General features: G+C 42.4%; 1 protein-coding gene across 2 annotated transcripts in view; it reads right to left on the reverse strand.

The window, feature by feature from the left end:
• Positions 1–1,349: 1,349 nt before the first annotated feature.
• The window catches only part of EXOSC9 (exosome component 9), a 38,732-nt gene continuing 14,313 nt past the window's right edge, over positions 1,350–25,768 (reverse strand). The window contains exons 3-13 of one of the 2 annotated variants that reach the window (XM_075860498.1): positions 24,078–24,197; positions 22,581–22,683; positions 14,918–15,055; positions 14,293–14,375; positions 12,266–12,398; positions 9,661–9,749; positions 9,431–9,577; positions 9,101–9,300; positions 8,646–8,715; positions 8,340–8,420; positions 1,542–1,631 (exon numbers count right to left, since the gene is read on the reverse strand). In XM_075860498.1, coding sequence (XP_075716613.1) covers positions 8,381–8,420; positions 8,646–8,715; positions 9,101–9,300; positions 9,431–9,577; positions 9,661–9,749; positions 12,266–12,398; positions 14,293–14,375; positions 14,918–15,055; positions 22,581–22,683; positions 24,078–24,197 — 1,123 coding nt within the window. In that variant the 3' untranslated portion in view covers positions 1,542–1,631; positions 8,340–8,380. Of the gene's footprint in view, positions 1,632–8,339; positions 8,421–8,645; positions 8,716–9,100; positions 9,301–9,430; positions 9,578–9,660; positions 9,750–12,265; positions 12,399–14,292; positions 14,376–14,917; positions 15,056–22,580; positions 22,684–24,077; positions 24,198–25,768 lie in introns of both variants that reach the window. The other variant, XM_075860497.1, reaches the window with a different exon arrangement.

The following is a 25,768-nucleotide window of genomic DNA, read 5'->3' on the forward strand; positions in this document are numbered from 1 at the left end:
GGGATTTCTGCTTCAAGAGCAGATATTTTGGAAGTGTTATAGAAACTCTGTTGAGTTTTGTAAAACCAGCTTTGAAAAAAGGCGATTTGTGAAATAATCCTCTTCTATCGTAAGCCGTCCTAGATCTCTATGTGATAATAAGGCACACATATTTGGTATCCCCGTGCACGGGAGAAGTGGCAGAATGTGAACGGAGATTAATTTTGTCCGTGGTCTATACTGCGTGTGAAAAATGCTGGCATAAACTGACGCATTTGCTAAAAAATGCAAATTTTATTTTGTTCCATCTCATTCAAGAAACTTTCAGAAGAAAACTGGACTGTCTAAAAATATGATAACCCCCTTGAAGGAAACCTTGTGGGGTCTACTTGTGTGAATGAAGTCATTTATGGGGTGTTTCTAATGTTTCAGCAGCATTAGGCCCCCCAGAAATCAGTATGCGGCTATAAAATCAAGTGCAGCATTCCTGGACCGAAAAGGCCAAAAAGCCTCCTTTTATGCCAAGCCCTGGCACATGCCCGCACAGTGAATAAGGCACACATATTTGGTATCCCCATGCACGGGAGAAGTGGAAGAATGTGAAAAGAGATTCATTTTGTCCATGGTCCATACTATGTGTGAAAAATACTAGCCTAAACTGACGCAATTGCTAAATTCTTGCATTTTTTTCCAATTGTGCCCGCTTGAGAAAAAAATAAAAATGATGTATACTGACAAATGCCACTAAAACAAAGCCCTATCTGTACTTTACAAAGAGTGTAAAATTCAAAGATTAACTTGATTCACCTGCAGAGTTATAGTCATCTAAAGAAGCGCATAGCAAAATTGTGACATTTTCTCTGGTCATTCAGCTGTAAAACAGCCTAGTCCTTAACCGGTTAATCTATCTTTGTTCCTGTCCCTACAAAGGTCCAGGGTCAGCTTCCAGTGTGTAGTCATAGTGCTTTAATGGAAACTGAATTACCGGTGAAACAAAGGCTTGGGCTACACGGCAACTTTGGCTGGGACAAAGGTTGCACGGCCAAAGATCACCGTGTCGTCCTGTCTGCATTGCAGGTAATGAAACGCAATGTGGCCGCGTTGCGAACTGTGGGTTGCCACGACAGTGACTCTACAGTTGGAAGACGTTAGAACGTGCTCGATTATTTGTGACGGTCGTTCTAGAGATAGGTGGGAAAACCACTTTAATGGTAACCTCAGTGGGGATGCAATGGTATAACTAATTTCTGAGATCTATTGTTGGAGGTACACTTTAAATAGACATCTCCTTACTTACGTAATCATGGAGTTTACTGCTCTAGGCAATTTTTTACATGAGCAGGGAAAAAAAATAGCTAATACAAAGTGTATATATTGGTTTCTTTTTTTATTAGAGAACAGTACAAAAATAACAGTCTATATCCAATACATACTTCGGTTTATGTAATTTAACAGCTCTTCTGGCATTTGAAACATGTCTGACCAACCTGAAGTACCCACACAATAGTCTAAATTCTAATAGTCCTTAAAAATGAAAACCTGTATGCACAAGTTAGCTCTAGTGGGCAGATTTCTTCTTTTTCTTATTACTGCTAGGTGTTTTGCCAACAGAGGATTTGTCTTGAGCTTCTTCTAAATCAGCAGCTTCCAAGCTAGAAGACAAAAGGAATGGAAAGGTAACAGTCAAAACACAAGACTATGCTGTAAATCTTCAAGGATTTCAGAGATATTTTTCAATATGTAAACTCTAAAAGTACTTGAACTTTTCTTTCTTTGTAACATATACACCATTGCAGGTACACTCAGATGAGTCCATACAATTAAAGAGGCTCTGTCACCACATTATAAGTGCCCTATCACCTATATAATCTGATCGGCGCTGTAATGTAGATAACAGCAGTGGTATTTATTTTGAAAAACAATGATTTTTGAGCAAGTTATGAGCAATTTTAGATTTATGCTAATTAGTTTCTTAATGACCAACTGGGCGTGTTTTTACTTTTTACCAAGTGGGCGTTGTACAGAGGAGTGTATGACGCTGACCAATCAGTGTCATACACTTCTCTTAACAACGGCCACTTGATCAAAAGTAAAAACACGCCCAGTTGGTCCTTAAGAAACTCATTAGCATAAATCTAAAGTTGCTCATAACTTGCTCAAAAATCATTGTTTTTCAAAATAAATACCACTGCTGTTATCTACATTACAGCGCCGATCAGAATATGTAGAAGATAAGACACTTATAATCTCTTTAAAGCGGCTTTGTCACCACATTATCAGTGTCCTATCTTGTACATAATATGATCGGCGCTGTAATGTAGATAACAGCAGTGTTTTTTTATTTTGAAAAACTATAATTTTTGACGGAGTTATGACCTATTTTAGCTTTATGCTAATGAGTTTCTTAATGGACAACTGGACGTGTTTTACTTTTTGACCAAGTGGGCGTCGTGTAGACGTAATGGAGTGTATGACGCTGACCAATCAGTGACCAATCAGCATCATACACTTCGCTCCATTCATTTACACAGCATATAGTGATCTTATTACATTACTTTGTGCAGCCACATAAACACACTATAACGTTACTCAAGTGTCCTGACAATGAATATACATTACCTCCAGCCAGGACGAGATGTCTATTCAGAATCCTGACATTTCTGTAGCGTCTGTGTGATAATTACAGCAAGGCAAGCGTAATCTCGCGAGATTACGATGTAACCTGTCCTTTAAAACGAGATTACGCTTGCCTTACTGTAAATATCAACACAGACGCTACAGAAATGTCAGGATTCTGAATAGACATCACGTCCTGGCTGGAGGTAATGTATATACATGGTCAGAACACTGCAGTAACGTTATAGTGTGTGTATGTGGCTGCACATAGCGATATAGCTATATCGCTATCTGCAGTGTAAATGAATGGAGAGAAGTGTATGACGCTGATTGGTCACTGATTGGTCAGCGTCATACACTCCTCTGTACAACGCCCACTTGGTCATATAGTAAAACGCCCAGTTGTCCATTAACCCCTTCCCGCTCCTTGACGTACTATTACGTCATGGCAGCTGTATCGTTCGCGCTCCATGCCGTAATAGTACGTCTCGGGAGTAACGGCCGTTTCGGCCGTCCTCCCGACACATACAGGAGCTGTGACGCTGCTGTCTTGTTCAGCAGCTGTCACAGCTCCTACAGCGGGGACCGATCGCTGTGTCCCCGCTGATTAACCCCTTAAAAGCCGCGTTCTATAGAGATCGCGGCTTTTTAGGGGTTAAGCTGCCATCGCCGGCCTGCTACGCGATAGCGGCCGGCGATGGTGACTATGGCAACCGGACACCAAACAATGGCGTCCGGCTATGCCATAGACGGAAGCCTAGTGGGTCCTGACAACGTCAGGACCCACTATGCTTGCTGTCAGTGAGTAGCTGACAGTTCTAATACACTGCACTACGCATGTAGTGCAGTGTATTAGAATAGCGATCAGGGCCTCCTGCCCTCATGTCCCCTAGTGGGACAAAGTAATAAAGTAAAAAAAAAGTTAAAAAAAGATGTGTAAAAATAAGAAAATAAAAGTTTTAAAAGTAATAAAAGTAAAAGTCCCACTTTTTCCCTTATCAGGCCTTTATTATTAATAAAAATATATAAACAAACAAATAAACTATACATAATTGGTATCGCCGCGTCCGTAACGGCCTGAACTACAAAATTATTTTGTTATTTATCCCGCACGGTGAACGCCGTAAAAAAAATATATTAATAAACCGTACCACAATCACAATTGTTTGGTCACTTCACCTCCCAAAAAATGGAATAAAAAGAGATCAAAAAGTCGCATGTACCTAAAAATGGTACTGATGGAAAATACAGTTCGTTACGCAAAAAATAAGTCCTCGCACGGCTTTATTGATTGAAAAATAAAAACGTTATGGCTCTTAGAATAAGGTAACACAAAAAGTGAATGATTGTTTACAAAACGTATTTTATTGTGCAAACGCCATAAGACATAAAAAAAAACTATAAACATCTGGTATCGCCGTAATCGTATCGCCCCGCAGAATAAAGTTAATATATCATTTATAGCGCACGGTGAACGCTGTAAAAAAAAAAGTATACAAAAACAATAGTAGAATTGCTGTTTATTAGTCACCACGCCACCTAAAAATGGAATAAAAACTGATCAAAAAGCCGCATGCACCCCATGAAAACTACAATGGATTCCTCAAGGGGTCTAGTTTCCAAATTGGGGTCACTTTTGGGGGGTTTCCAATGTTTTGGCACCACAAGACCTCTTCAAACCGGACATGGTGCCTAATAAAAAAGAGGGCTCAAAATCCGCTAGGTGCTCCTTTGCTTCGGAGGCCGGTGCTTCAGTCCATTACCGCCCGAGGGCAACATGTGGGATATTTCTCTAAACTGCAGAATCTGGGCAATAAGTATTGAGTTGCGTTTCTCTGATAAATCCTTTTGTGTTATAAAAAAAATGGTATAAAAAGAGTAAATTTCACCTCTACTTTGCTCTAAATTTCTGTGAAACACCTAAAGGGTTCATAAACTTTCTAAATGCTGTTGTGAATACTTTGAGGGGTCTAGTTTCTAAAATGGGGTGTTTGATAGGGGTTTCTAATATATGGGCCCCTCAAAGCAACTTCAGAAATGAACTGGAACCTAAAAAAATAAATAAATGAGGCAATACTTCGCTTCTTACATTATACTGATAATGAGCCGTGCCCACCCCGAGATGACCCCAGTTTTGACCGTTTGTATAAACGGAGACCCCTATTAGACCGTTCCAGTGCCCGGTTTTCCCAAGCATACACCCCCGAGAAGTGTTTTTCTATTGATGAGTCCCTGGTACATTTTAAAGGGAGGGTTCAATTCCGCCAGTACCTGCCAGGTAAGAGGGCAAGGTATGGCGTGAAGATGTATAAGCTGTGCGAGAGTGCATCAGGGTATACCTACAGGTTTAGGATATATGAAGGAAAGGCCACCCCCAAACCAGACTGCATCCTGGACTACAATAGGTACATGGGAGGGATGGACTTGTCAAATCAAGTCCTGAAGCCCTACAGCGCCATGCGGTGTAGTATAAGAAGCTGGCCGGGCACATCATACAGATGGCTTTGTACAATGCGTATGTGCTACGTCGATGTGCAGGCCAGAGGGGAACTTTCCTGGAATTTCAAGATCTAATCTTTAGGGACCAGGAAGGGGGGGCGCATCGTACCAGGGCAACACTTTCCAGGAGAAGGTCCCCAAACCGGTGGAAAGGGAAAGAGTCAAAAGAGGTGCAGAGTCTGCTATAAGAGGGGGATAAGGAAGAACACAATATACCAATGTGACACGTGTCCCGAAAAACCAGGGCTCTGTATAAAAGATTGTTTTAAAATGTATCATACATCCCTTGATTTTCAATTTACCCTGATGCACTCCGCACAGCTTACCCCCCTCATCTTTCCCTTCTGAGCCCTGCCGTATGCCCAGGCAGCTGATAACAGCCACATGTAGGGTATTGTCGTACCCAGGAGAACCCACATTACAATTTAAGGGGTGTATATCTCCGGTGGCGCATGCTGGGCACACTATATTGGACACTGAAATGGCATATACATATATAAAATTGCAAATCTCACACTGCACCATCTGCTGCGCCTTATCTTTTACACAGTACCTGTGGGGTCAAAATGCTCACTACACCTCTAGATGAATGTCTTAAGGGGTGTAGTTTTTAAAATGGGGTCACTTCTCGGGGGTTTCAACTGTACTGGTACCTCAGGGGCTTCTGCACACATGACTTAGCACCAGAAAAGCTCCAGTAGGCCAAATGGTGGTCCTTTCCTTCTGAGCCCTCCCATGGGCCCAAAGGGCAGTTTATCACCACAAATGGGGTATTGCCGCACTAAGGACAAATTGGGCAACAAAATGGGGTATGTTGTTCCTTGTGAAAATAAGAAATTTTGATCAAAAATGACATCTTATTGGAAAAAATATCATTTTTTTCATTTCACAGCCCAATTCAAATAGGTGCTGTGAAAAAACTGTGCGGTCAAAATGATAACAAAAACCATAAATGAATTCCTTGAGGGGTGTAGTTTCCAAAATGGGGTCACTTCTGGTGGGTTTCCATTGCTTTGATACCTCTGGGGCTCTGCAAATGCAACATGGCACCCGAAAACCAATCCAGCAAAATCTGGACTCCAACAAACACATAGCGCTCCTTTCCGTCTGAGCCCTCCCATGGGCCCAAACGGCAGTTTATCACCACAAATGGGGTATTGCCGCACTAAGGACAAATTGGGCAACAAAATGGGGTATGTTGTTCCCTGTGAAAATAAGAAATTTTGATCAAAAATGACATCTTATTGGAAAAAATATAATTTTTTTCATTTCACAGCCCAATTCAAATAGGTGCTGTGAAAAAACTGTGCGGTCAAAATGATAACAAAAACCATAAGTGAATTCCTTGAGGGGTGTAGTTTCCAAAATGGGGTCACTTCTGGTGGGTTTCCATTGCTTTGATACCTCTGGGGCTCTGCAAATGCAACATGGCACCCGAAAACCAATCCAGCAAAATCTGGACTCCAACAAACACATAGCGCTCCTTTCCGTCTGAGCCCTCCCATGGGCCCAAACGGCAGTTTATCACCACAAATGGGGTATTGCCGCACTAAGGACAAATTGGGCAACAAAATGGGGTATGTTGTTCCCTGTGAAAATAAGAAATTTTGATCAAAAATGACATTTTATTGGAAAAAATATCATTTTTTTCATTTCACAGCCCAATTCAAATAGGTGCTGTGAAAAAACTGTGCGGTCAAAATGATAACAAAAACCATAAATGAATTCCTTGAGGGGTGTAATTTCCAAAATGGGGTCACTTCTGGTGGGTTTCCATTGTTTTGATACCTCAACGCCTCTTCAAACCTGGCATGCTGCCTAAAATATATTCTAATAAAAAAGAGGCCTCAAAATGCACTAGGTGCTTCTTTGCTTCTAGGGCTTGTGTTTTAGTCCACGAGCGCACTAGAGCCACATGTGGGACATTTCTAAAAACTGCAGAATCTGGACAATACATATTTAGTAGTGTTTCTCTGGTAAAACCTTCTCTGTTACTAAAAAAAAATTGAATAAAATTGAAATTCAGCAGAAAAAATGAAATTTGCAAATTAAATTTCCACTTTGCTTTAATTCCTGTGAAATGCCTGAAGGGTTAAAAAACTTTCTATATGCTGTTTTGAATACTTTGAGGGGTCTAGTTTTTAAAATGGGGTGTTTTATGGGGGTTTCTAATACATAGGCCCCTCAAATCCACTTCAGAACTGAACTGGCACCTTCAAAAAAAGGCTTTTGAAATTTTCTTAAGAATATGAGAAATTGCTGCTAAAGTTCTAAGCCTTGTAACGTCCAAGAAAAATAAAAGAATGTTCAAAAAACGATGCCAATCTAAAGTAGACATATGGGAAATGTGAACTAGTAACTATTTTGGGTGGTATAACCGTCTGTTTTTCAAGCAGATGCATTTAAATTCTGAAAAATGCTATTTTTTGTAAATTTTCTCTAAATTTTGCAATTTTTCACAAATAAAGACTGAATATATCGACCAAATTTTACCACGAACATGAAGCCCAAAGTGTCACGAGAAAACAATCTCAGAATCGCTTGGATAGGTTTAAGCATTCCGACGTTATTACCACATAAAGTGAAATATGTCAGATTTGAAAAATGGGCTCTGAGCCTTAAGGCCCAAACTAGGCTGCGTCCTTAAGGGGTTAAGAAACTCATTAGCATAAATCTAATATAGGTCATAACTCCGTCAAAAATGATAGTTTTTTCTAAATAAAAAACACTGCTGTTATCTACATTACAGCGCCGATCACATCATGTACAATATAGGCCACTTATAATGTGGTGACAGAGCCTCTAAGTTAAAAACTGCTTTGGGAGATTGATGAATTATGTTTCCATAGCTGGACATCCGCACATAAGCCCCATCACCATGCCTTGGCTGCAGTGGTGTAAAGCAAACCTTCATGACACTCTGGGGCAGTCAAACTGTAGTGACAATAAGGACTTGTGGCAACAGTTTGGTGAAGTCCTTTCCTGTTTCAGCATGACAATGCCCGAATATCAAAGCAATGTGCACAGAAAAATGGTTTAGTATGGAAGAACTTGATTGACCTGGACATAGCTCTGACCTCAAACCCATCTTTGTGATCAATTGGAAAACAAACTTGAGGCTGAATGGTTGTGATTACCTGAAGTCATTTTCCATAAGAGCTGATAACATTGCAAATACAATTTATAACCTAAAAATGACCTAAATTTTAGAGATTGTTGAATTTCCCAGACATTAAAATACATACACTATGTAGGCACTGGAAGAAGTTAAACGCGTCAAAATGGCCTAGAAAATGCCCGAGATGACAGTTCGTCCACCATGGCCACTGAAAAAGAGCATGCACTATTGTAACGAGAGATGGTGAATGACAATATTTAGTCCAAATAGACGGCTTTTGAGCTGCCTGCACTACACAACAGCAGTTCACCCTGTGCCATGGGATATAGCAGTGTCCAGTCCGTCCATTCAATGGTTTATTTCTGACTAACATGTGTTTTATTTTTTCCTTGAACTACAAAAAAAAAATACAATATGCTTCACAAGACAATACCTGTCTTCGGCTAGAGACTTCGGTTGCAGTATTACTACGTCTTCTTCCTCACTGTCAGACAACACGATATCTGTAATAAAATACCAAATACATTAAGAATGAAAAATAATGGAGGCAGCGAACTCTTAGGCCACTCCGTCCTACCTGTTCTGGGAACTTTTATATCTCAGTATGTGTTTTTGCTGCATGTCCTTTACTCCCAGCGCTGTGGTTTGCATAATTCTCTAGAAAACGTCAACTTATTTGTAAAATAACGAATATTCCTATTATTGAAGCATCTAGTACGAAGATATAGCATCACAGAGCTCTTGTGGTCCATGCCGCACTGGGTAAAGAATTCAGAAATGGAGACTGAACCCCCAATCTCGGTCTCTAATCACCCTGTAATCACTACTAACATGTTCCTATAATAATTATTTAAACCACTTTGCCGTAATGCTCTTTTATAAACGTACAAACGTTTTCCTTTGCAGGTTCTTCAGTAAGTTTTAGGCTCTCTGGGGATGTTGAAGCAGCGTCATCATCATCTTCTTCATCATCTTCTTCTTCTTCCTCCTCCTCATCATCTTCGGACTCCTCCAATTCACCCCATGCATTTCCAACACCCTCTCCAATCTGGGCAGTACCAGCAGCCCACACAACTGGCTTTGACACGCTAATGATAGTTTGTTAGGGAAATAGGATTTATATTTGTAACGTTTGGTCGTAATCATCTAAATATTTGTTGTTTTTTTAAACCATTCATCCTTTTTTCAATATGTACAAAGAAACTTGCAGAAGGATACATATCAGACGGAGACTCCGATTCAGAAATAATTTTTCCAGCTTTGCTTTCAACATCTGATGAATCTACAGGACTTTTTTCGATTTTTAAAGCAGTTATTTTTTGATCAGGCATTGACTCTGCAAAACCAAATTTGCCTCCCTCCTTCCTGCAAAAAGAAGAGATAGACAAACATGATATAAAACAATCGTTTTTACTTTCCCCATCAACCACATATTTTATTTCACTGACCTGGCTTTTCTGTCATTTTCCAGGGCTTTCTGGATTAGCTCTGTTATTTCAGCCACTTTCACTCCAGCTACTTTACTGCACCTCAGTACCTAGATGTAGATTAGAGTAGGGTAGAGTAGAAGCGCAACTGCATCCCGAAAACCAGACAGACATTTATTGTTAAAAGGGTTTCTGGATTTTAAAGTGGTTGGCCAGTATATAAGTTATGCCATCAACATTAGATCGGTGGGGGTCTGACTTTCGGCACCCCTGCCGATCAGCTTTTTGAAGAGGCCCCTTCATTGTTTACATTGTTTCATTTTTGGTCGTACTTTTACACGCCGTTACACTTGTAGCGGCTGTGCAAGCTATTACAGCAATGTCCCATGACGTTAATACCTTGCACAGTCGCTACGAAAGGCGCCGTGGCCCCTTCAAACCGCTAATTGACAGTGGTGCAGAGATTCAGGCCCCCACCGATCTAGTTTTGATGCCATATCCTAAGGATAGGCCATCAAACATAAAATCCTGGTTAACCCCTTCAAAACAAGTTATCTACCCTGGTGGTAAGTGAGACTAAGTAACCAACTCAATGAAGCACTGCCAACGCAAAAAGAAAAAAAAAAAAAAACAACATTGACAATGCTAATACATATTTAAAGAGCATACCGACGAGAAAATAGAGCTTATAGTCAAAAATTATGAAAATATATAAATTTTATTACACAAAATAACACACATTTAAAAACACATGATAATAAAGACTCTAGTACTAACACTGTGGTACATGGTTCAGCACGGAGTTAAACGTTGTACTGGCATAGAATGCAGGCTATAAACACTGTCCACATAGATACTGCACTATCACATAAAATGGATTGTGTATTGGTAGCCCACAGTGACCTCACAATCTTATAAAATTAAAGGCACATGCCGGGTATAGGGAGGATCAACAGGGGCCAAACAAATGTTAAGGTGGGCACTATAGCAATGCAAACTTACCCATTTTGAAGGGATGAACAGTATCTATGCACATCCGTGCACGATCCACCATATTTAAAGAGGCTCTGTCACCACATTATAAGTGCTCTATCTCCTAGATAAGGAGATCGGCGCTATAATGTAGGTGACAGTAATGCTTTTTATTTAAAAAAAAAAGATCTATTTTTACCACTTTATTAGCGATTTTAGATTTATGCTAATTAGTTGCTTAATGCCCAAGTGGGCGTGTTTTACTTTAGACCAAGTGGGCGTTGTACAGGGGAGTGTATGACGCTGACCAATCAGCATCATGCACTCCTCTCCATTCATTTACTCAGCGCATAGGGATCCTGTTAGATTCTTATGTGCTGTCTTATACTAACACATTAACAATACTGAAGTGTTTAGACAGTGAATAGACATTACACGGGATGTCTATTCACAATCTCTGCACTTCGTTACTGTTTCTGTGGTAGTTACAGCAGAGGAAGCGTGATCTCGTTGTAACCTGTCATTTACAGCGAGATCACACTTCCTCTTCTGTAACTACCACAGACAGTAATGAAGTGCAGAGATTGTGAATAGACATTCCGTGGAATGTCAATTCACTGTCTAAACACTTCAGTATTGTTAATGTGTTAGTATAAGACAGCACATAAGGATCTAACAGGATCCCTATGCGCTGAGTAAATGAATGGGGAGGAGTGCATGATGCTGATTGGTCAGCGTCATACACTCCTCTGTACTACGCCCACTTGGTCTAAAGTGAAAATACGCCCACTTGGGCATTAAGCAACTCATTAGCATAAATCTAAAAACACTAATAAAGTGGTAAAAATAGATTTTTTTTAAATAGGAGATAGGGCACTTATAATGTGGTGACAGAGAGCCTCTTTAAAAGAATTGGGGGTTCTACTTTCCTGTTATAATACCAGACACACCGGTTCCGTTGAACCACAGACACCACCGGTGGCCAACTGAACCCATGGACTTGAAATGGGTTCCGTCGGGTCGTCTGTGGTTTAAACGGAAACAGTAGGTTTAACTGGAAACAATAGCGAAGCAGCTATTGTATCCGGCAATTTCGGCCGGATCTGTGACGGAGGCCCCTAATGGAGTCTCCAACGCAGATGTGAATGAGGCCTTAGCCGCAGCTTAAAGGGGTTTCCCACGAGGGACATTTATGACATATCCACAGGATATGTCATAAATTTCAGATAGATGCGAGTCCCACACCTATCTCTAGAACGGGGCCCCTAAACCCCGCTCTCTTTGTGTGTCAGCTGATTTCCGACTATGATTTCACTGAGCCTGTGCTGTTTTCGAAAGCCCAATAGAACTGAATGGCAATTACGAAAACAGCGTAGATTAAATGCAACTGCTATTCACTATTATGGGAGTTACGGAAACAGCGTAGCTCAGCGAGCTGCGCCATTTTCGTAACTCCCAACCATAAAGTCAGGAAGTGGCCGGGAGTCAGTGATAGCAGACAAAGCTAAAACAGGGTTTAGGGGGCCCCGTTCTAGAGATAGATGCGGGTCCCAGAGGTCCTGTGGATATGCCATAAACGTCCCTCGTGGGAAAAACCCCTTTAAAAGTATAATAAAGCTGATAGTGGTCTATGAACGAGAGACTGAAGAATCACCTGATCTTTCAGCAGCATGATCCCTCCACTTGACTGAATGGTACAAATCTCTCTGTGTTTATTCATGGCAATTACGAGAAGACCATCCATGACACGCTCTTCACGTTCATTAGGGTCCACCAACAAGAATGTTCTAAATGGGAGGTTCAAAGAAATATATAATCATGAAAAAAATAAAAAAAGTTATAATATAAATCTGCTTTTTTATAAGCAAAACTTATTTTTATGTAGTTTACTATAAAAAACTTCAGTAACAATGAGCCCTTCAGCCAGATCCCATTAGATAACCATGCTCCAAAATGCATTCAAAAGGTATAACACCCAATTTATTACTTACTTCAAGACCTTGTCAATTCTTAGGGTATGTTCACACGGCCAAATTTCAGACGTAAACGAGGCGTATTATGCCTCGTTTTACGTCTGAAAATAGGGCTACAATACGTCGGCAAACATCTGCCCATTCATTTGAATGGGTTTGCCGACGTACTGTGCAGACGACCTGTTATTTACGCGTCGTCGTTTGACAGCTGTCAAACGACGACGCGTAAAAATACAGCCTCGGCAAAAGAAGTGCAGGACACTTCTTTGGACGTTTTTGGAGCCGTTTTCTCATAGACTCCAATGAAAACAGCTCCAAAAACGGACGTAAAAAACGCCGCGAAAACGCAGCGAAAAATGCGAGTTGGTTAAAAAAACGTCTGAAAAGCAGGGTCTGTTTTCCCTTGAAAACAGCTCTGGATTTTCAGACGTTTTTGTTGACTACGTGTGAACATACCCTTAGATTATACGCAGTTTAGTCATAACATTAAAACCACCTGCCTAATATTGTGTAGGCCCCACTCGTACCGCCAAAACAGCTATGGCCAGTCGAGGCATGGACTCCACAAGACCTGTAAAGGTGTCCTGTGGTATCTGGCACCAAGACGTTAGCAGAAGATTCTATAAGTCCTATAACTTGCGAGGTAGAGCCTGCATGGATCAGAGTTGTTTTTCCAGCACATCCCACAGATACTCGATCGGATTGAGATCTGGGGAATTTGGAAGCCAACTCAACATCTTGAACGCTTTGTCATGTTCCTCAAACCATTCCTGAACAATTCTTACAGTGTGGCAGGGTGCATTATTCTGCTGAAAAACGCTCCTGGAATTAGCGAATACCATTGCCATGAAGGGCTGTACTTGGTCTGCAACATTGTTTAGGTAGGTGGTACGTGTCAAACTAAAACCCACATGAATAGCAGGACCCAAGGTTTCCCAGCAGAACATTGCCCAGAGCATCACACTGCCTCTGCCATCTTGCCTTCTTCCCATATGGCACCAGAACGCACTCTCTTCCCCAGGTAAGAGACACACACGCACCCAGCCATCCACATGGTGTAAAAGATAACATGATTCATCATACGAGACCACCTTCTTCCAAGGTCTAGTTTTGATGCTCATGTGCCGACACGGACTAGTTTGTGGCTAAGCAGCAATACTGTGTTTGGACACCTTTCTATCATAGTCAGCAGTAACCGTTACAGCAATTTATGCTAGTTGCTCTCCTGTGGGATTGAACCAGACAGACAGTTAACCTTCGCTCTGGACATGCCTCAACAAACCTTGGGCACCCTTGACCCGGTTGCTGGTTCACAGGTTGGCCTTCCTAGAACCACTTTCATTAGTTACTAACTACTGGATACTGGGAACCCCCCTACCAGACCTGATGTTTTGGAGACGCTCTGACCCAGTCGTCTAGCCAGAATTTTGTACTTATCAAAGCTGCTCAGATCTTTACACTTGCCCATATTTCCTTCTTCCGACACATCAGCTTCAAGAACGGACTGCTCACTTGCTGCCAAATATCTCCCACCCCTTAACAGGTCCTCCACAGGTCTAGTGTAACATCACAGGAATGAAATGAATAAGCAGCACATGGCATTCTGACACTGGTGCGGTGCAGGAGCTTATTTAATAGTTAACAGGATATAACAGTATTGGCCATACACATTATCAATAATAATAAAAAAGTTGGTAATACTCCATACCCTTGCTGGAAGAACGCAAAGCTGACACAAATGGGCATGTGGTGAATGCTAAGAGGAACAGGGTCTCTTTCTTCTGGAGAGTACTGATCAGAAGAAAGAAAAAAAATAGGATTTTAGGTAAACCAACAAAACAAGATAAAAGTAAGAAATGTCCAAAATACTTAAAACATATCTCCAATTAGATACAACTTCCCATAGGTCATTGCAGAAGTTTTCATCAGTGGGGGACCCGGCTCTGAAACCGTTCCTCGGGCTCTGGTCAGCTTGACCCAGACTTACTCAGGAGAGCAGAAGCTTGAAAATACACGCAAGAAGTCGAGAAGTCCGAAAGGAGCTAAAGATGCAATGTGCTCTAACAAATGACTAGAGCAGCTTTGTTTTAGCGAATGGTGGAGCCCAGACCACCCCCTAATAAAAACTTATGACATGTCTCTGTGCAAAATCATAATATCAACATTTCTGAAATAAACGGCCACTACAGACACAACTAGCTTCCAGTCTATGCAAGTAACCAAACCTGTCACATGCAGATTATATTTTCAGATGTTGTCGTTTTGGATTTTGCTTCAGCTCAGCGTTTTTTTCTGGGTCTTTAAAAGATTTCAATACTGGGCATAAAACATACCACTGTGACTTCTTCTCCTTGTACAGATACATCAGGCCTCCTGAAGTGACACAGTGCGGCCACTGCTGCTATACTTGCTGCATCGATTATATTGCCTTCATGATTTAACAGATGCAGATCAACTCGAACCTGCCACACCTATAGTAAGAAAGCGATCATTAGATATGAAGGAAAATGGGAATATGCATGATCCTCATGTTCCCCAACATTCTTTAACAACCTGCACTAGTCCTTTATGTGTTCACGAGACAGAACTGCAGAAATAAATCAGATTTCTAATCGGTTTAGAAAGTTTTAGCCAAAACTGGGAAAAATTAAAAAACATGCATCAAAACTTTGTAAGTCACCCAAATGAATAGATTCCCAATCTAGTGATTATTGGAAACTTACCATCACAATAAGAATTCTCAGTGTCATGGGGGGGCGGACGACAAGAAGTGGAACAAGCTTAGAGAAGCACTTCATCGAAACCCCCCCTATTTGATAATGTGATGAAGTGAACGGTAGTGAGGTGTATTGGCTTACCGGGCACATTATTTTTTAGCTAGCCGCTTTATTTCAGGTCAAGTGATCCCCACTCGGAGTCCCTGAATCCTACAGCGTCTCATAGACTTACATTGAGACAGTCGCCGTAGGATTTGGGTGGTCAGAGTTGGGATTACGGGGGGCGCATGCGCGCAGCTGAACATGGTGGACGCGTTCTAACCAGGCTCCGCACCTCGTGAAGGCATCCCAGCATATATATCGCTAACAGCAGACATCGAGACCCATAAAAGAAAGGAGAAGTACCTTAGAGGCCCGGGCATCCACCTATGGCCAGAGGGAGCGGAAGACGGGGTAAGCAAACCCAGGCTCAGAGGTCCGTGGCAGACATGCTGATGGCGGCGCCGAACATGGCGGAGCAAGGCCTGCTGCAGCAGCAGCAGGTGACACAGATAGAGCCCAGCACATCGGTGTTATCACAGGATTATATTGTGCTCCTGCGGGAGCATGGCAGTACATCACTATCGCAGGCACAGGAGGATTTACAAGGAGAGGGCCCGATCCCAGACCTGGGACTGCCGCAGCTAGCGCCCGTTCACGTGTCACAGCACTCGCCCATGCCGCCGGCGATTACTTCCGGATTGACAGAGGACGCCATCTTTTCCTGCATATCGAGAGCTATGCAAGCTCAGATGGGGGAAATAAGCTCCAAGATAGCCGCTGTACACCAAGATTTACACAAAGTGGGGGCTCATATGCAGGCTATTGAAACCAAAATGACCTCCATAACTGCAAGAGTTAACCAGAATACCAGATTTATGGAGGACCTGCAGGAGCAATTGGAGGAGGCGAACACCAGAATTGAGGACCTGGAAAACAGATCCCGACGCTATAATTTCAGGATCAGAGGGGTCCCGGAATCTCAGACGGAGGTACCGGCGGTGGTTCGTATGCTACTCACTACCTTGATACCTGATATATCGGAATCACATATGGAAATTGACCGGGCCCATAGAGCATTGACGGCCATGAGGAGGGATGGACTTCCCAGAGATATTATAGTGAAACTCCACTATTATTCGATTAAGGAGAAAGTGATGGAAAGAGCTAGGAAGCTTCCGGTGATCACCATTTGTAATACAGTGGTGCAGATATTTGCTGATCTGGCTCCCCAAACCATTCAAAAAAGGCGGATGCTTCGTCCTATCCTGCAGACCCTCAAACACCATGCTATCCCATACCGGTGGGCATTCCCATTTAGTCTCCTTTTCATGCGCAATAACAGGCAATATGGCTTCTCTACGCTACAGGAAGGAGAGGATCTGCTGAGGGACTTACATATTCTACCATCCCAGGATAAGTCTAGCTCCTCCCGACTCCCCTTACAGGATCCCCCGTTGTCACCAATATGGCGCACCCAAGGAGGCCGTCCAGAGGTACCTCGGGAACAGAGGGTGGACTCTCGTCGGCAACAATTGAATCCGCCATGACGGATAGGAGGTCGAATATAGAAGCAGTTTCTTTTTCTTTCTTCTTCATATCGGCCGGAGATGTCTTCAAACAACACTGATGCTGAGTTTCAGCCGGATACCGCCAGTTGCAGTTCTCAGCGGACTGGGAGCCGGGGATCCATACGTTGGGGTGGATGAGGGGATTTTCTTTTGTTTCTTTGGATTCCCACTTATAGTAATGAAAGTTTGTTTATAAGCTGGCCCGAAAAAGGCGAGGAAGGTTCTTGATGTGTCAAGGTCGCAGTGAGTTGGTATCCCGGCTACAGATATGTTTGTTTAAAAATGTGAAGTTTGCTTTACCTTATATTTAACATGTGAATGCCTATTATGCTCAGGGATGATATAGGTTAAGGGGTTGAATGTCTAGATATATATTTTCGGAAATGCGGTGCCTTCACGACGGTCTGCTGCCCCCCTTTTCGCAGTCTTTTCTTGACTGCCTAGTCGGTAGACTATGTTCGGTACTATTGATACTTTGTGTCTGTCCTATTTTTGTTCTGTCTTTTACTCCCTTCCCTTTCCCTTCTTTCCTATTTCTGACCTTTGTCTCTATGGCTGGATCCCAATCAGCACATGGTTCTACCTCCTGCTCTATGATGGCGGCCCTGGAATCTGCTAAGACCTATAGTTTACTCACACATAATGTGCAGGGCCTTAATTCCCCGATCAAGCGTCGAAAAGCTTTCTTGTATTATAAATCCTCTCATGTTGATATACTATTTCTACAGGAAACGCATTTCTCTACCTCCTCTGCTCCATCGTACTTTCATAGACATTACTTACAAAAATTTTTGGCTAGTGCCTCTACTAAGCACAGGGGAGTGGGCATATGGTTGTCTCGGTCGGTCCCGTTTACACCTCACAAAACGATCTCTGACCCGGATGGCAGGTACATCCTGGTCTCGGGTCTGTTACACGAATCTCCAATAACCTTTATTAACTACTATGCCCCGAACTCCAATCAACCGGCGTTCTTCCAAGGCATGTGGCGCAAGCTCCACTCATCGATAGAGGGCCCGATAATTATGGGTGGGGATTCTAATATCGCCTTGGACGCGTCCATGGATAAATCCCACGCATCCAGGGTGCGACTTATTCCTCCTACGTCAACCAGCATACAAGTAGCACGTTTCTTTCATTCGGTGGATGTCATAGATGTCTGGCAGGATTTTAATCCCACAGCAAGGGATTATACTTATTTCTCCTCAGCCCATAATATTCACACCCGTATTGATCATGTTATGATGTCAACTAGCTTACTCCCTAAGGTCACGGATGCTAGGATTTTGGCTACACCCTGGTCTGATCATGACCCGATTGTGGTTCGGCTGTCAGATTTATGTGGGAGACCGCCTATCTCCTCTTGGAGATTGAATGAGTCACTACTATCGGATCAGGAGATAGTTAAAGAAATCCAAAGGGATTTGGACACATATTTTCTACTTAATAAGGCACCAGACACCTCAATTATGTCCAATTGGGCGGCTCACAAAGCAGTGATTAGGGGGAAATTCATCCAGATAGCCTCGCGTAATAAGAAACGGTTGAAAGAGGTTCTGGCGTTAAAGGAGAGGAAGTTTGCGGATCTGTCCAAGCAATTTAAAATAGACTCCTCAGCAGATATTAAAGCAAAATTAGCGGAAGCTAGAACCGAATTAAATTTATGTCTGACAAGCTGGGCGGAAAAAAGTCTGCGATGGTCACAACATAAGTTTTTTTCACAAGGGGATAAACCTGGAAAATTACTCTCTAGACGCCTCACGCCCCGATTTAACACCTCAACACCACCGAAATTGCGATTGGCGGATGGATCTTTATCACAGAATCCCACAAAAGTTTTAAAGGCCTTTCAGGATTTTTATTCAGCTTTGTACTCAGCACCACCTCAGTTTGATAAAAATAAGGCTAAGGTCTTGCTGGAAACAACATTCCCTACTAAACTTTCCCAAGGGGATAGAGAAACACTGGATGCTGAATTTAGCCTGGAAGAGGTATTGGATGTTATTAAAAATCTGAAGGCTCACAAAGCCCCGGGGCCAGATGGGTTTTCCCCAGGTTATTACAAACACTTTAGGGAGGTCTTGGCCCCGCACATGGTTGAACTGTTCAATGCTTATCGGGAGGGTAATAATTTGCCTCCTTTTTCGAATTTAGCTTACATACATTTAATCCCCAAACCTCATAAGGATCATACAGACCAGGCCAACTATCGCCCGATATCCCTTCTCGATGTGGATCTTAAGATTATGACAAAAATTCTGGCGGTTAGATTGAATTCCTTCCTCGCCACATATATACATAAGGACCAGGCGGGATTTATACCCCTCCGCCAGGCGGAGGACCAGACGAGACAGGCTGTGGACATCATCTCAGCTGTTCGTTCGGGGTGGGATGGTACTTTCGGACGTCAAAGTATGTTATTAAGCCTTGATCTTCAGAAAGCCTTTGACTCGCTATCCTGGGAATATTTGTTTTATGTCCTTGAAAGAATGGGCTTCGGTTCGGGCTTTTTGTCTATTCTTAAGATCTTATATTGTCTTCCTACAGCAAAAATAAATTCTAGGGGATTTATGTCGGGAGCCTTTCCAATATGCAGAGGAACGCGACAGGGGTGCCCGCTATCGCCTTCCCCGTTTGCGCTGGCTATTGAGCCGTTGGCCAATCTCATACGAAATTCTTCCGACATTAGGGGGGTGAAGGTGGGGGGGGTAGAACATAAATGTGCCTTGTTTGCGGATGACATTCTGCTTTTCATATCGACACCCCTTACATCCTTGCCGAATCTCTTTCATATTCTTGATCAGTTTGGCAAGCTGTCTGGGCTTAAGGTCAACCACTCCAAGTCGGTGGCAATGAATCTTACATTGCCAATCGGGGTAGTGAAGCTCCTAAAACTTAACTTTGATTTTCATTGGGATGCACGTAGATTGACGTATTTAGGTATCAAATTGACGCCCACAATAGAGTCCCTCTACAAGGACAACTTCCCTCCACTTTTTCAACAAATAGCTACAGATCTCACTAGATGGTCCCCTCTTAATCTCTCATGGTTTGGTCGTATTGCCTCCATCAAAATGACGATCTTGCCCAGATTGCTATATTATTTTCGCACGCTCCCTATTGTGGTCCCTCAGAAGGCGCTTAGACAAATCCAAGGGCTCATTATGTCGTTTATTTGGGGTTCTAAAAGACCGAGAATACAGAGACAAACTTTATTTACCCCTAAAACTGCGGGGGGTCTGGGGGTTCCCAATATCCAACATTACTACCATGCAGCACGTCTGGCGCAATTTACAGATATGTATGCGAGACCATACTGCCCCCAGTGGACGCAAATTGAAACGGCCGCATGTACCAGTTTCCCGCTGGAAACGTTACTGTGGATGGAGTCCTCGGACAGGCCTCCGGTTCTCTCCCCTGTGCTTTCTCAGATGTTACAGCTGTGGGACTCGCTTAGAAAGAGATTTCATATTAAATCACCCCATATTCCGCTCATGACTATCACGGGTAATTCTGCCTTTCCTCCGGGTCTGCGTAGAATGGAATTCCGGTGGTGGCTCAATAAGGGGTTTTACAGGATTAAGGACTTCTTTATAGGGGGGGACATTAGAACTTTGGATTACTTTAAGGACTCACACTCGATGCCCCCATCGGAGCATTTTAGATACATCCAGATACACCATTTCTTGTTGGACTGGAAATCCAGGCGGGGGGACATCAGTACATTGACCACTTTTGAACGGCTGTGCTGGCTTTCTGGCCTACGACGTAAAATATCCACGATATATTCCGATCTGGTTACTCCGGAAGGTAAACTCCCTTACATGACTCGATGGGAACACGATTTAGGTACGGGGGTGGAATTGGAGCAGTGGCGGGAGATGGCATGTACGACCTCGAAACTATCTATCAATACATCCTTGGTGGAAGCGGGTTATAAGGTATTAATGAGATGGTATATGGTCCCCACTCGTATAGCTCGATTTAACCCATCGGTGGATATGCACTGCTTTAGACAATGTGGCGCGGAGGGCACGCTAATGCATATTCTATGGGAGTGCCCAATGGTTGCCACCTTTTGGAACCAGGTATACCAGCTTATTAACACAGTGATCCAAGTCAAACCCCCAAAGGATGTGATTACGGCACTGCTATGCGGTCCTATTCCGGAGGTTCGTGCCCCCGCACGTAAATTTCTCCGATATGTGTTTCTGGCAGCTAAAATAACTATTGCTAGGGCTTGGCGAACACCCACGTTGTCTATGGAGATGTTAATCGCTAAGATCTCATGGATAATGGTTAATGACCGCCTAACACATCTGCTGGCTGGTACATTAGACAAATTTGATGCCATTTGGGACCCATGGAGGAATCACACATCTTCGTGAATACATAGAGATGGTTATGAAACCCTTCTACCCTATACCTTTCCTTCCCCCCCTCCTTATCCTCCTTTTGATTATTGTGTGTGTTTTGTTTTTTCTCTCTCTCTTTTCTTTCTCCCATAGAGGCCACGTTAAGGTACTCTATAAAGTAATGTGATGTCAAGGATAGTTACCTATGTTAGCAATGAATACATTTATATACTATATATTTGGCAGGAGTGTTGACATCATGACAGATATATAATGTGAGATTTATTGGAGGCCATGTTGGTCTAATACTTTGTTTAATTGTATTACTGAAATGCAAAAGTTGAGACTCTGCGAGTCTGTGTTATTACTATATTATTATTTTACAAAACTATTTAATAAAAAACTATTGAAAACAGAGTTGGGATTACGTAACAACCACAGAATGGAGCGGCAAACTCTGAAAAAGTGCCAGGTAAGCCAATACATCTCATAACCTTTCACTTCATCACATTTTCAAACTAGGTGCAAGGGCTTATTAGGAAAAAAAATAATGCCGGAGTTCTTCTTTAAATTTTGACAAAAGGAAAAAAAAAAACAAAAAATTATTAAAGTGTACCTATACTTTCAAAAAGATTTTGACATATCATAGTGACGTCAGAAGATTTGATCGGTGGGAGTTCGAGCACTGAGACCACCTCCAACGATAAAACGAAGCAGCAGTAGCGCTCACAAGTGAGCGCTGTGTCGCTTAGTTTTTGCTCAGCTCTGCTTTCCTCGGGAAAGCCAAGCAAGCAGTGTATGGACTCAGATTGTCCATTGAGCCAATACACGGCTCACTCAGCTTTATGAGGAAAGCCAAGCAGAGCCGAACAGAAACTAAAGCGTCTCAGCACTCACCAGAGCTCATCTGCCGCTTTGTTTTAACGATCGGTGGGGGTCTCCGTGCTCAGACCCCACCAATCAAAACTTCTGACATGTCACTATGACATTTAAAAAGTTTTATGAAAGTATAGGTACACTTCAAGGTTTGCTAGTTGTGGGAATTACCTTTGGGTAATGTATACCGGCTTTTTAGTGTTGGCTGCTTTATAGCTATCCCTCCATGCTTTACACTGCAGATCTGCCTGTTCAGATTGGCTGCTCTACATAAGCACAAGCTCACCAGAAATTCAATGCATGGAAAACGGATTTCCATTAAAAGATACAATTATAAACTACAAGGAAATAAGCCACAAGTAAGAAAAAGGGCAGGTAACTGCCAGATATGCAGGATCCCGGTAACTGCTTTAATTACCACTTCAGAAAGCCACTCACCTTCTCTCCTGCTTGAACGCAAAGCGATTCAGTATCAATGCATTTTGAATTCCTCAAGCACCTCTCCAGCAGTCTGTTGAGTTTTACCAGCAGTTCAGATGGCCTAGGATATCAGCACATGTATTCAATATCAGACAAGCATGTTCAATTAAAAGGGATTGCCCCATCAGGACTACCCCCGTTCATATTCCCTATAAGGGAATATGGGCGTCATAGAGATGGGTCCCCCGCTTAGGACTCCCAGCTGTGCCAGAAAGGACGGTCAATCTGTAAGAGTGACTCCCGCTCAGGGGGACCTTGCGCGTACTTGCATCACATTGACGGCCATTTATTTGAATGGCTGGCATCTAATGAAACGTGTGTGGCTGGCATCTAATGAAACGTGTGTGGCTGGCAACAGCTTCCCTCTGGCAATAACAGCTGATCGCTAGCTGTGAGAGAAGCCGGATCCAGCTGATATTGCTGGGAGAATCAGTTATCGGAGGCTTTTTCTTATGAAGGCAACCCCCTTTTCGAGACAGCCCCATTAAAACAGATATGAATATTGAGCAGAATGGGGCAGATTTACTAATGTGTCTGCGCCTAGAATGTGTCGAAATATGCAAAACAATTTCATTTAAAAACAGATGTCTGCACACATCTCTAGACACTTCCGGAAAAGGATTATAAGTTAGCTACTACAAGGGGTGTGGCTTAAAATGCCCCAAATTGTACCAAAGATCGAGCACAACATTAAGCCAAACCAAAAGATGGTAAAAGGAGTTGGAAAGTGTCAAGCAAGTAGCTAGATGGACCAAACAGATCATACAGCATGCACCACTGGGATAAATCTGGTACATCTTCTAACGGTCTGGTCTCAATTTACACGTCTAAAACCTAGTAAATCTGCCCAAATATCTTTCAGACTGCGTTTCTAAAAGATGCTTTTCTGTAGTCTCAATTTATCAATACTGAACAGCCGCCTCACATATTTGCTTCCACAACCACGCTTCAAGAGCTACTAAGCTCCTGCAAATGGCCTGTTACGTATGCACTTCAGAAGGACTTCGGCCTACATCATACAGACCTGAAGACCATCATGCAGGAAAGTGATTATACACTGGACAGGCCACTGCAGCAGGTGTAAGGTTATAGCACATACGTTTTGTGAAAACTGTATTTACGCGGCCTTCAATGCCCTGGTACAACCAAAATGTAAGCACAAGAATTCTGTGAGGTTGCAAACATTTTCTGGACACTACTTCATACAATATCATTTACAGACAAACGCCATGTAGTGCATTGACATAGGACACCTATTGTCTTCTACAGGAGCGAGGAGAAAAATGGAGGAATCCTACATTAGAGGCCACCAAAGCTTAATCCCCAGCCAAGTAACTTTAGGACAGGGAAGACCAAGGAAATATGGAAATATCATTCACCATAATATGGCATGCAGAATAGAAAAAATATAATAAACAGGTTACAATCTAGTAAAAGATCAACAAAATATCTTACCTTCCTGGCTCAAATGCAGGTGATGCCATAGATGATAGTTCAAGGTTGAAGAAAAGAATCCCTTCAGTAGGTCGGTTCATCTTAGGGGCAACAAGTTCGCAAGATACTTGCCCAAGAACCCTGAAAGAATAATATATAGTCTAGAATACACAACATACTATATTCTATGTCTGACAAAAAGACATTCTTGTCCAGTCATATCAACACAACAGAGGACCCTAATAAAGAATTGATGCCTCCACATATATTCAATTTGATACTTAAAAAGAGTCCCTCCGGCGGGAGTTTGGAATCGGATCGGTCATCTGGCATGGAGAGATGCTAGTGTACGCTGGGTGGTACAGTTGCCGAGGCAACCGCAAGACGACCGAAGAGTACTGTGGACAGGGTCCTATTATTCAGAAATAGTTAGACTCTACGAGCAAAAGACATCCCTATTTATCTAGAATAAAAATAAAACTTCATCTTTATTTAAATCAATTTAACATTTTGTCATAAGGCTTTTCATTTGCAGTTATCTATGAGAGAATTATAATTTGTTAAAAAACAATAAAAAAAGAGAGGGTTTTAAATATATCCAATAGAAATCCCTAAAATAATGCAATCAATATATTGCACGGTGCTGTATCAGGAGATAATGGAATGTGCAAGAAAAAGAAAAAGACGAATTCCAGAAACACGCAAGGCACTCTAAGGGGGAGTTCACGCAGAGTTTTTGACACGGAAACCGCGTCGGAAAAAGGAAAGCACTTCTTGGCAGTATCGGAATGTGCATGCTGGAATCAAAATCCAGGATCAGAGGAGTATACCTGGTTACCTTCTTTGTATACCATTACATTGGTCAAAGGACAGATTGTGCTGTGCTGCAAAAAACATGCATGCTTAAATTGTGGTGTGGATGAAGGTAACCGTAGTATCAAACCACTACAGATAATATTCGGACAAAGTGGACACACTTTCATTAGTTAATGGTCGGATTATGTGGACCCATGCAGTGGAAATCTGTATGGCCTGGATCACTGGTGTGAACGAGACTAAGGGCTCTGCACACAACTACTGTTGAGATTGGACAGACTATGCTGATCTGCGATTTAAAGTCTAGTTGCAGATGTGAACGAGGCCTTGTGATAGTCGGGAATGAAGTGGAAAAATTATTTGATTCAGTGCATTAGTTTATACCTCTACCCACATATACGAGCATATCAATTTTAAAAACAATCTTTAGATGGGTTATTGGTCTTTTGTGTCTATATATAATTATTGTAGAACCTGGTCCGGTCATGTGCTCTCTTTTAAATTGTTATGTGTACATTTTCTTGAAAAAGTATCACTTGTTTTTGTAAGACTCTTTTTCTATAAAATATTTCATTGAATTTAGATTAAATAAAAAACTAAATATTTTCTTATCCCTAAGGCAGGGGTCTTAAGGACGCAGCCCCTGAGGCTGTCATCTGCGGCCCGGGGGACACAGAGCCGCTAGTATAGGCTCTGCTCCGGAACTTTGTGGAATTCCCTGACATCACTGTCCATGAATGGACACGCAATGTCTGGGGCTTCCCCATAGCCGAAGGCCCGGGCAGAGCGCTAGTATAGATTGTGCTCCGGTACTCTGTGGAGTCCCTGGACATCGCTATCCACATATGGACAGCGATGTCTAGGGCTTCCCCAGAGCTGGACAGTGATGTCAGGAG

Source organism: Rhinoderma darwinii, chromosome 1 (assembly GCF_050947455.1).
Source record: "Rhinoderma darwinii isolate aRhiDar2 chromosome 1, aRhiDar2.hap1, whole genome shotgun sequence".
NCBI lineage: Eukaryota > Metazoa > Chordata > Amphibia > Anura > Rhinodermatidae > Rhinoderma > Rhinoderma darwinii.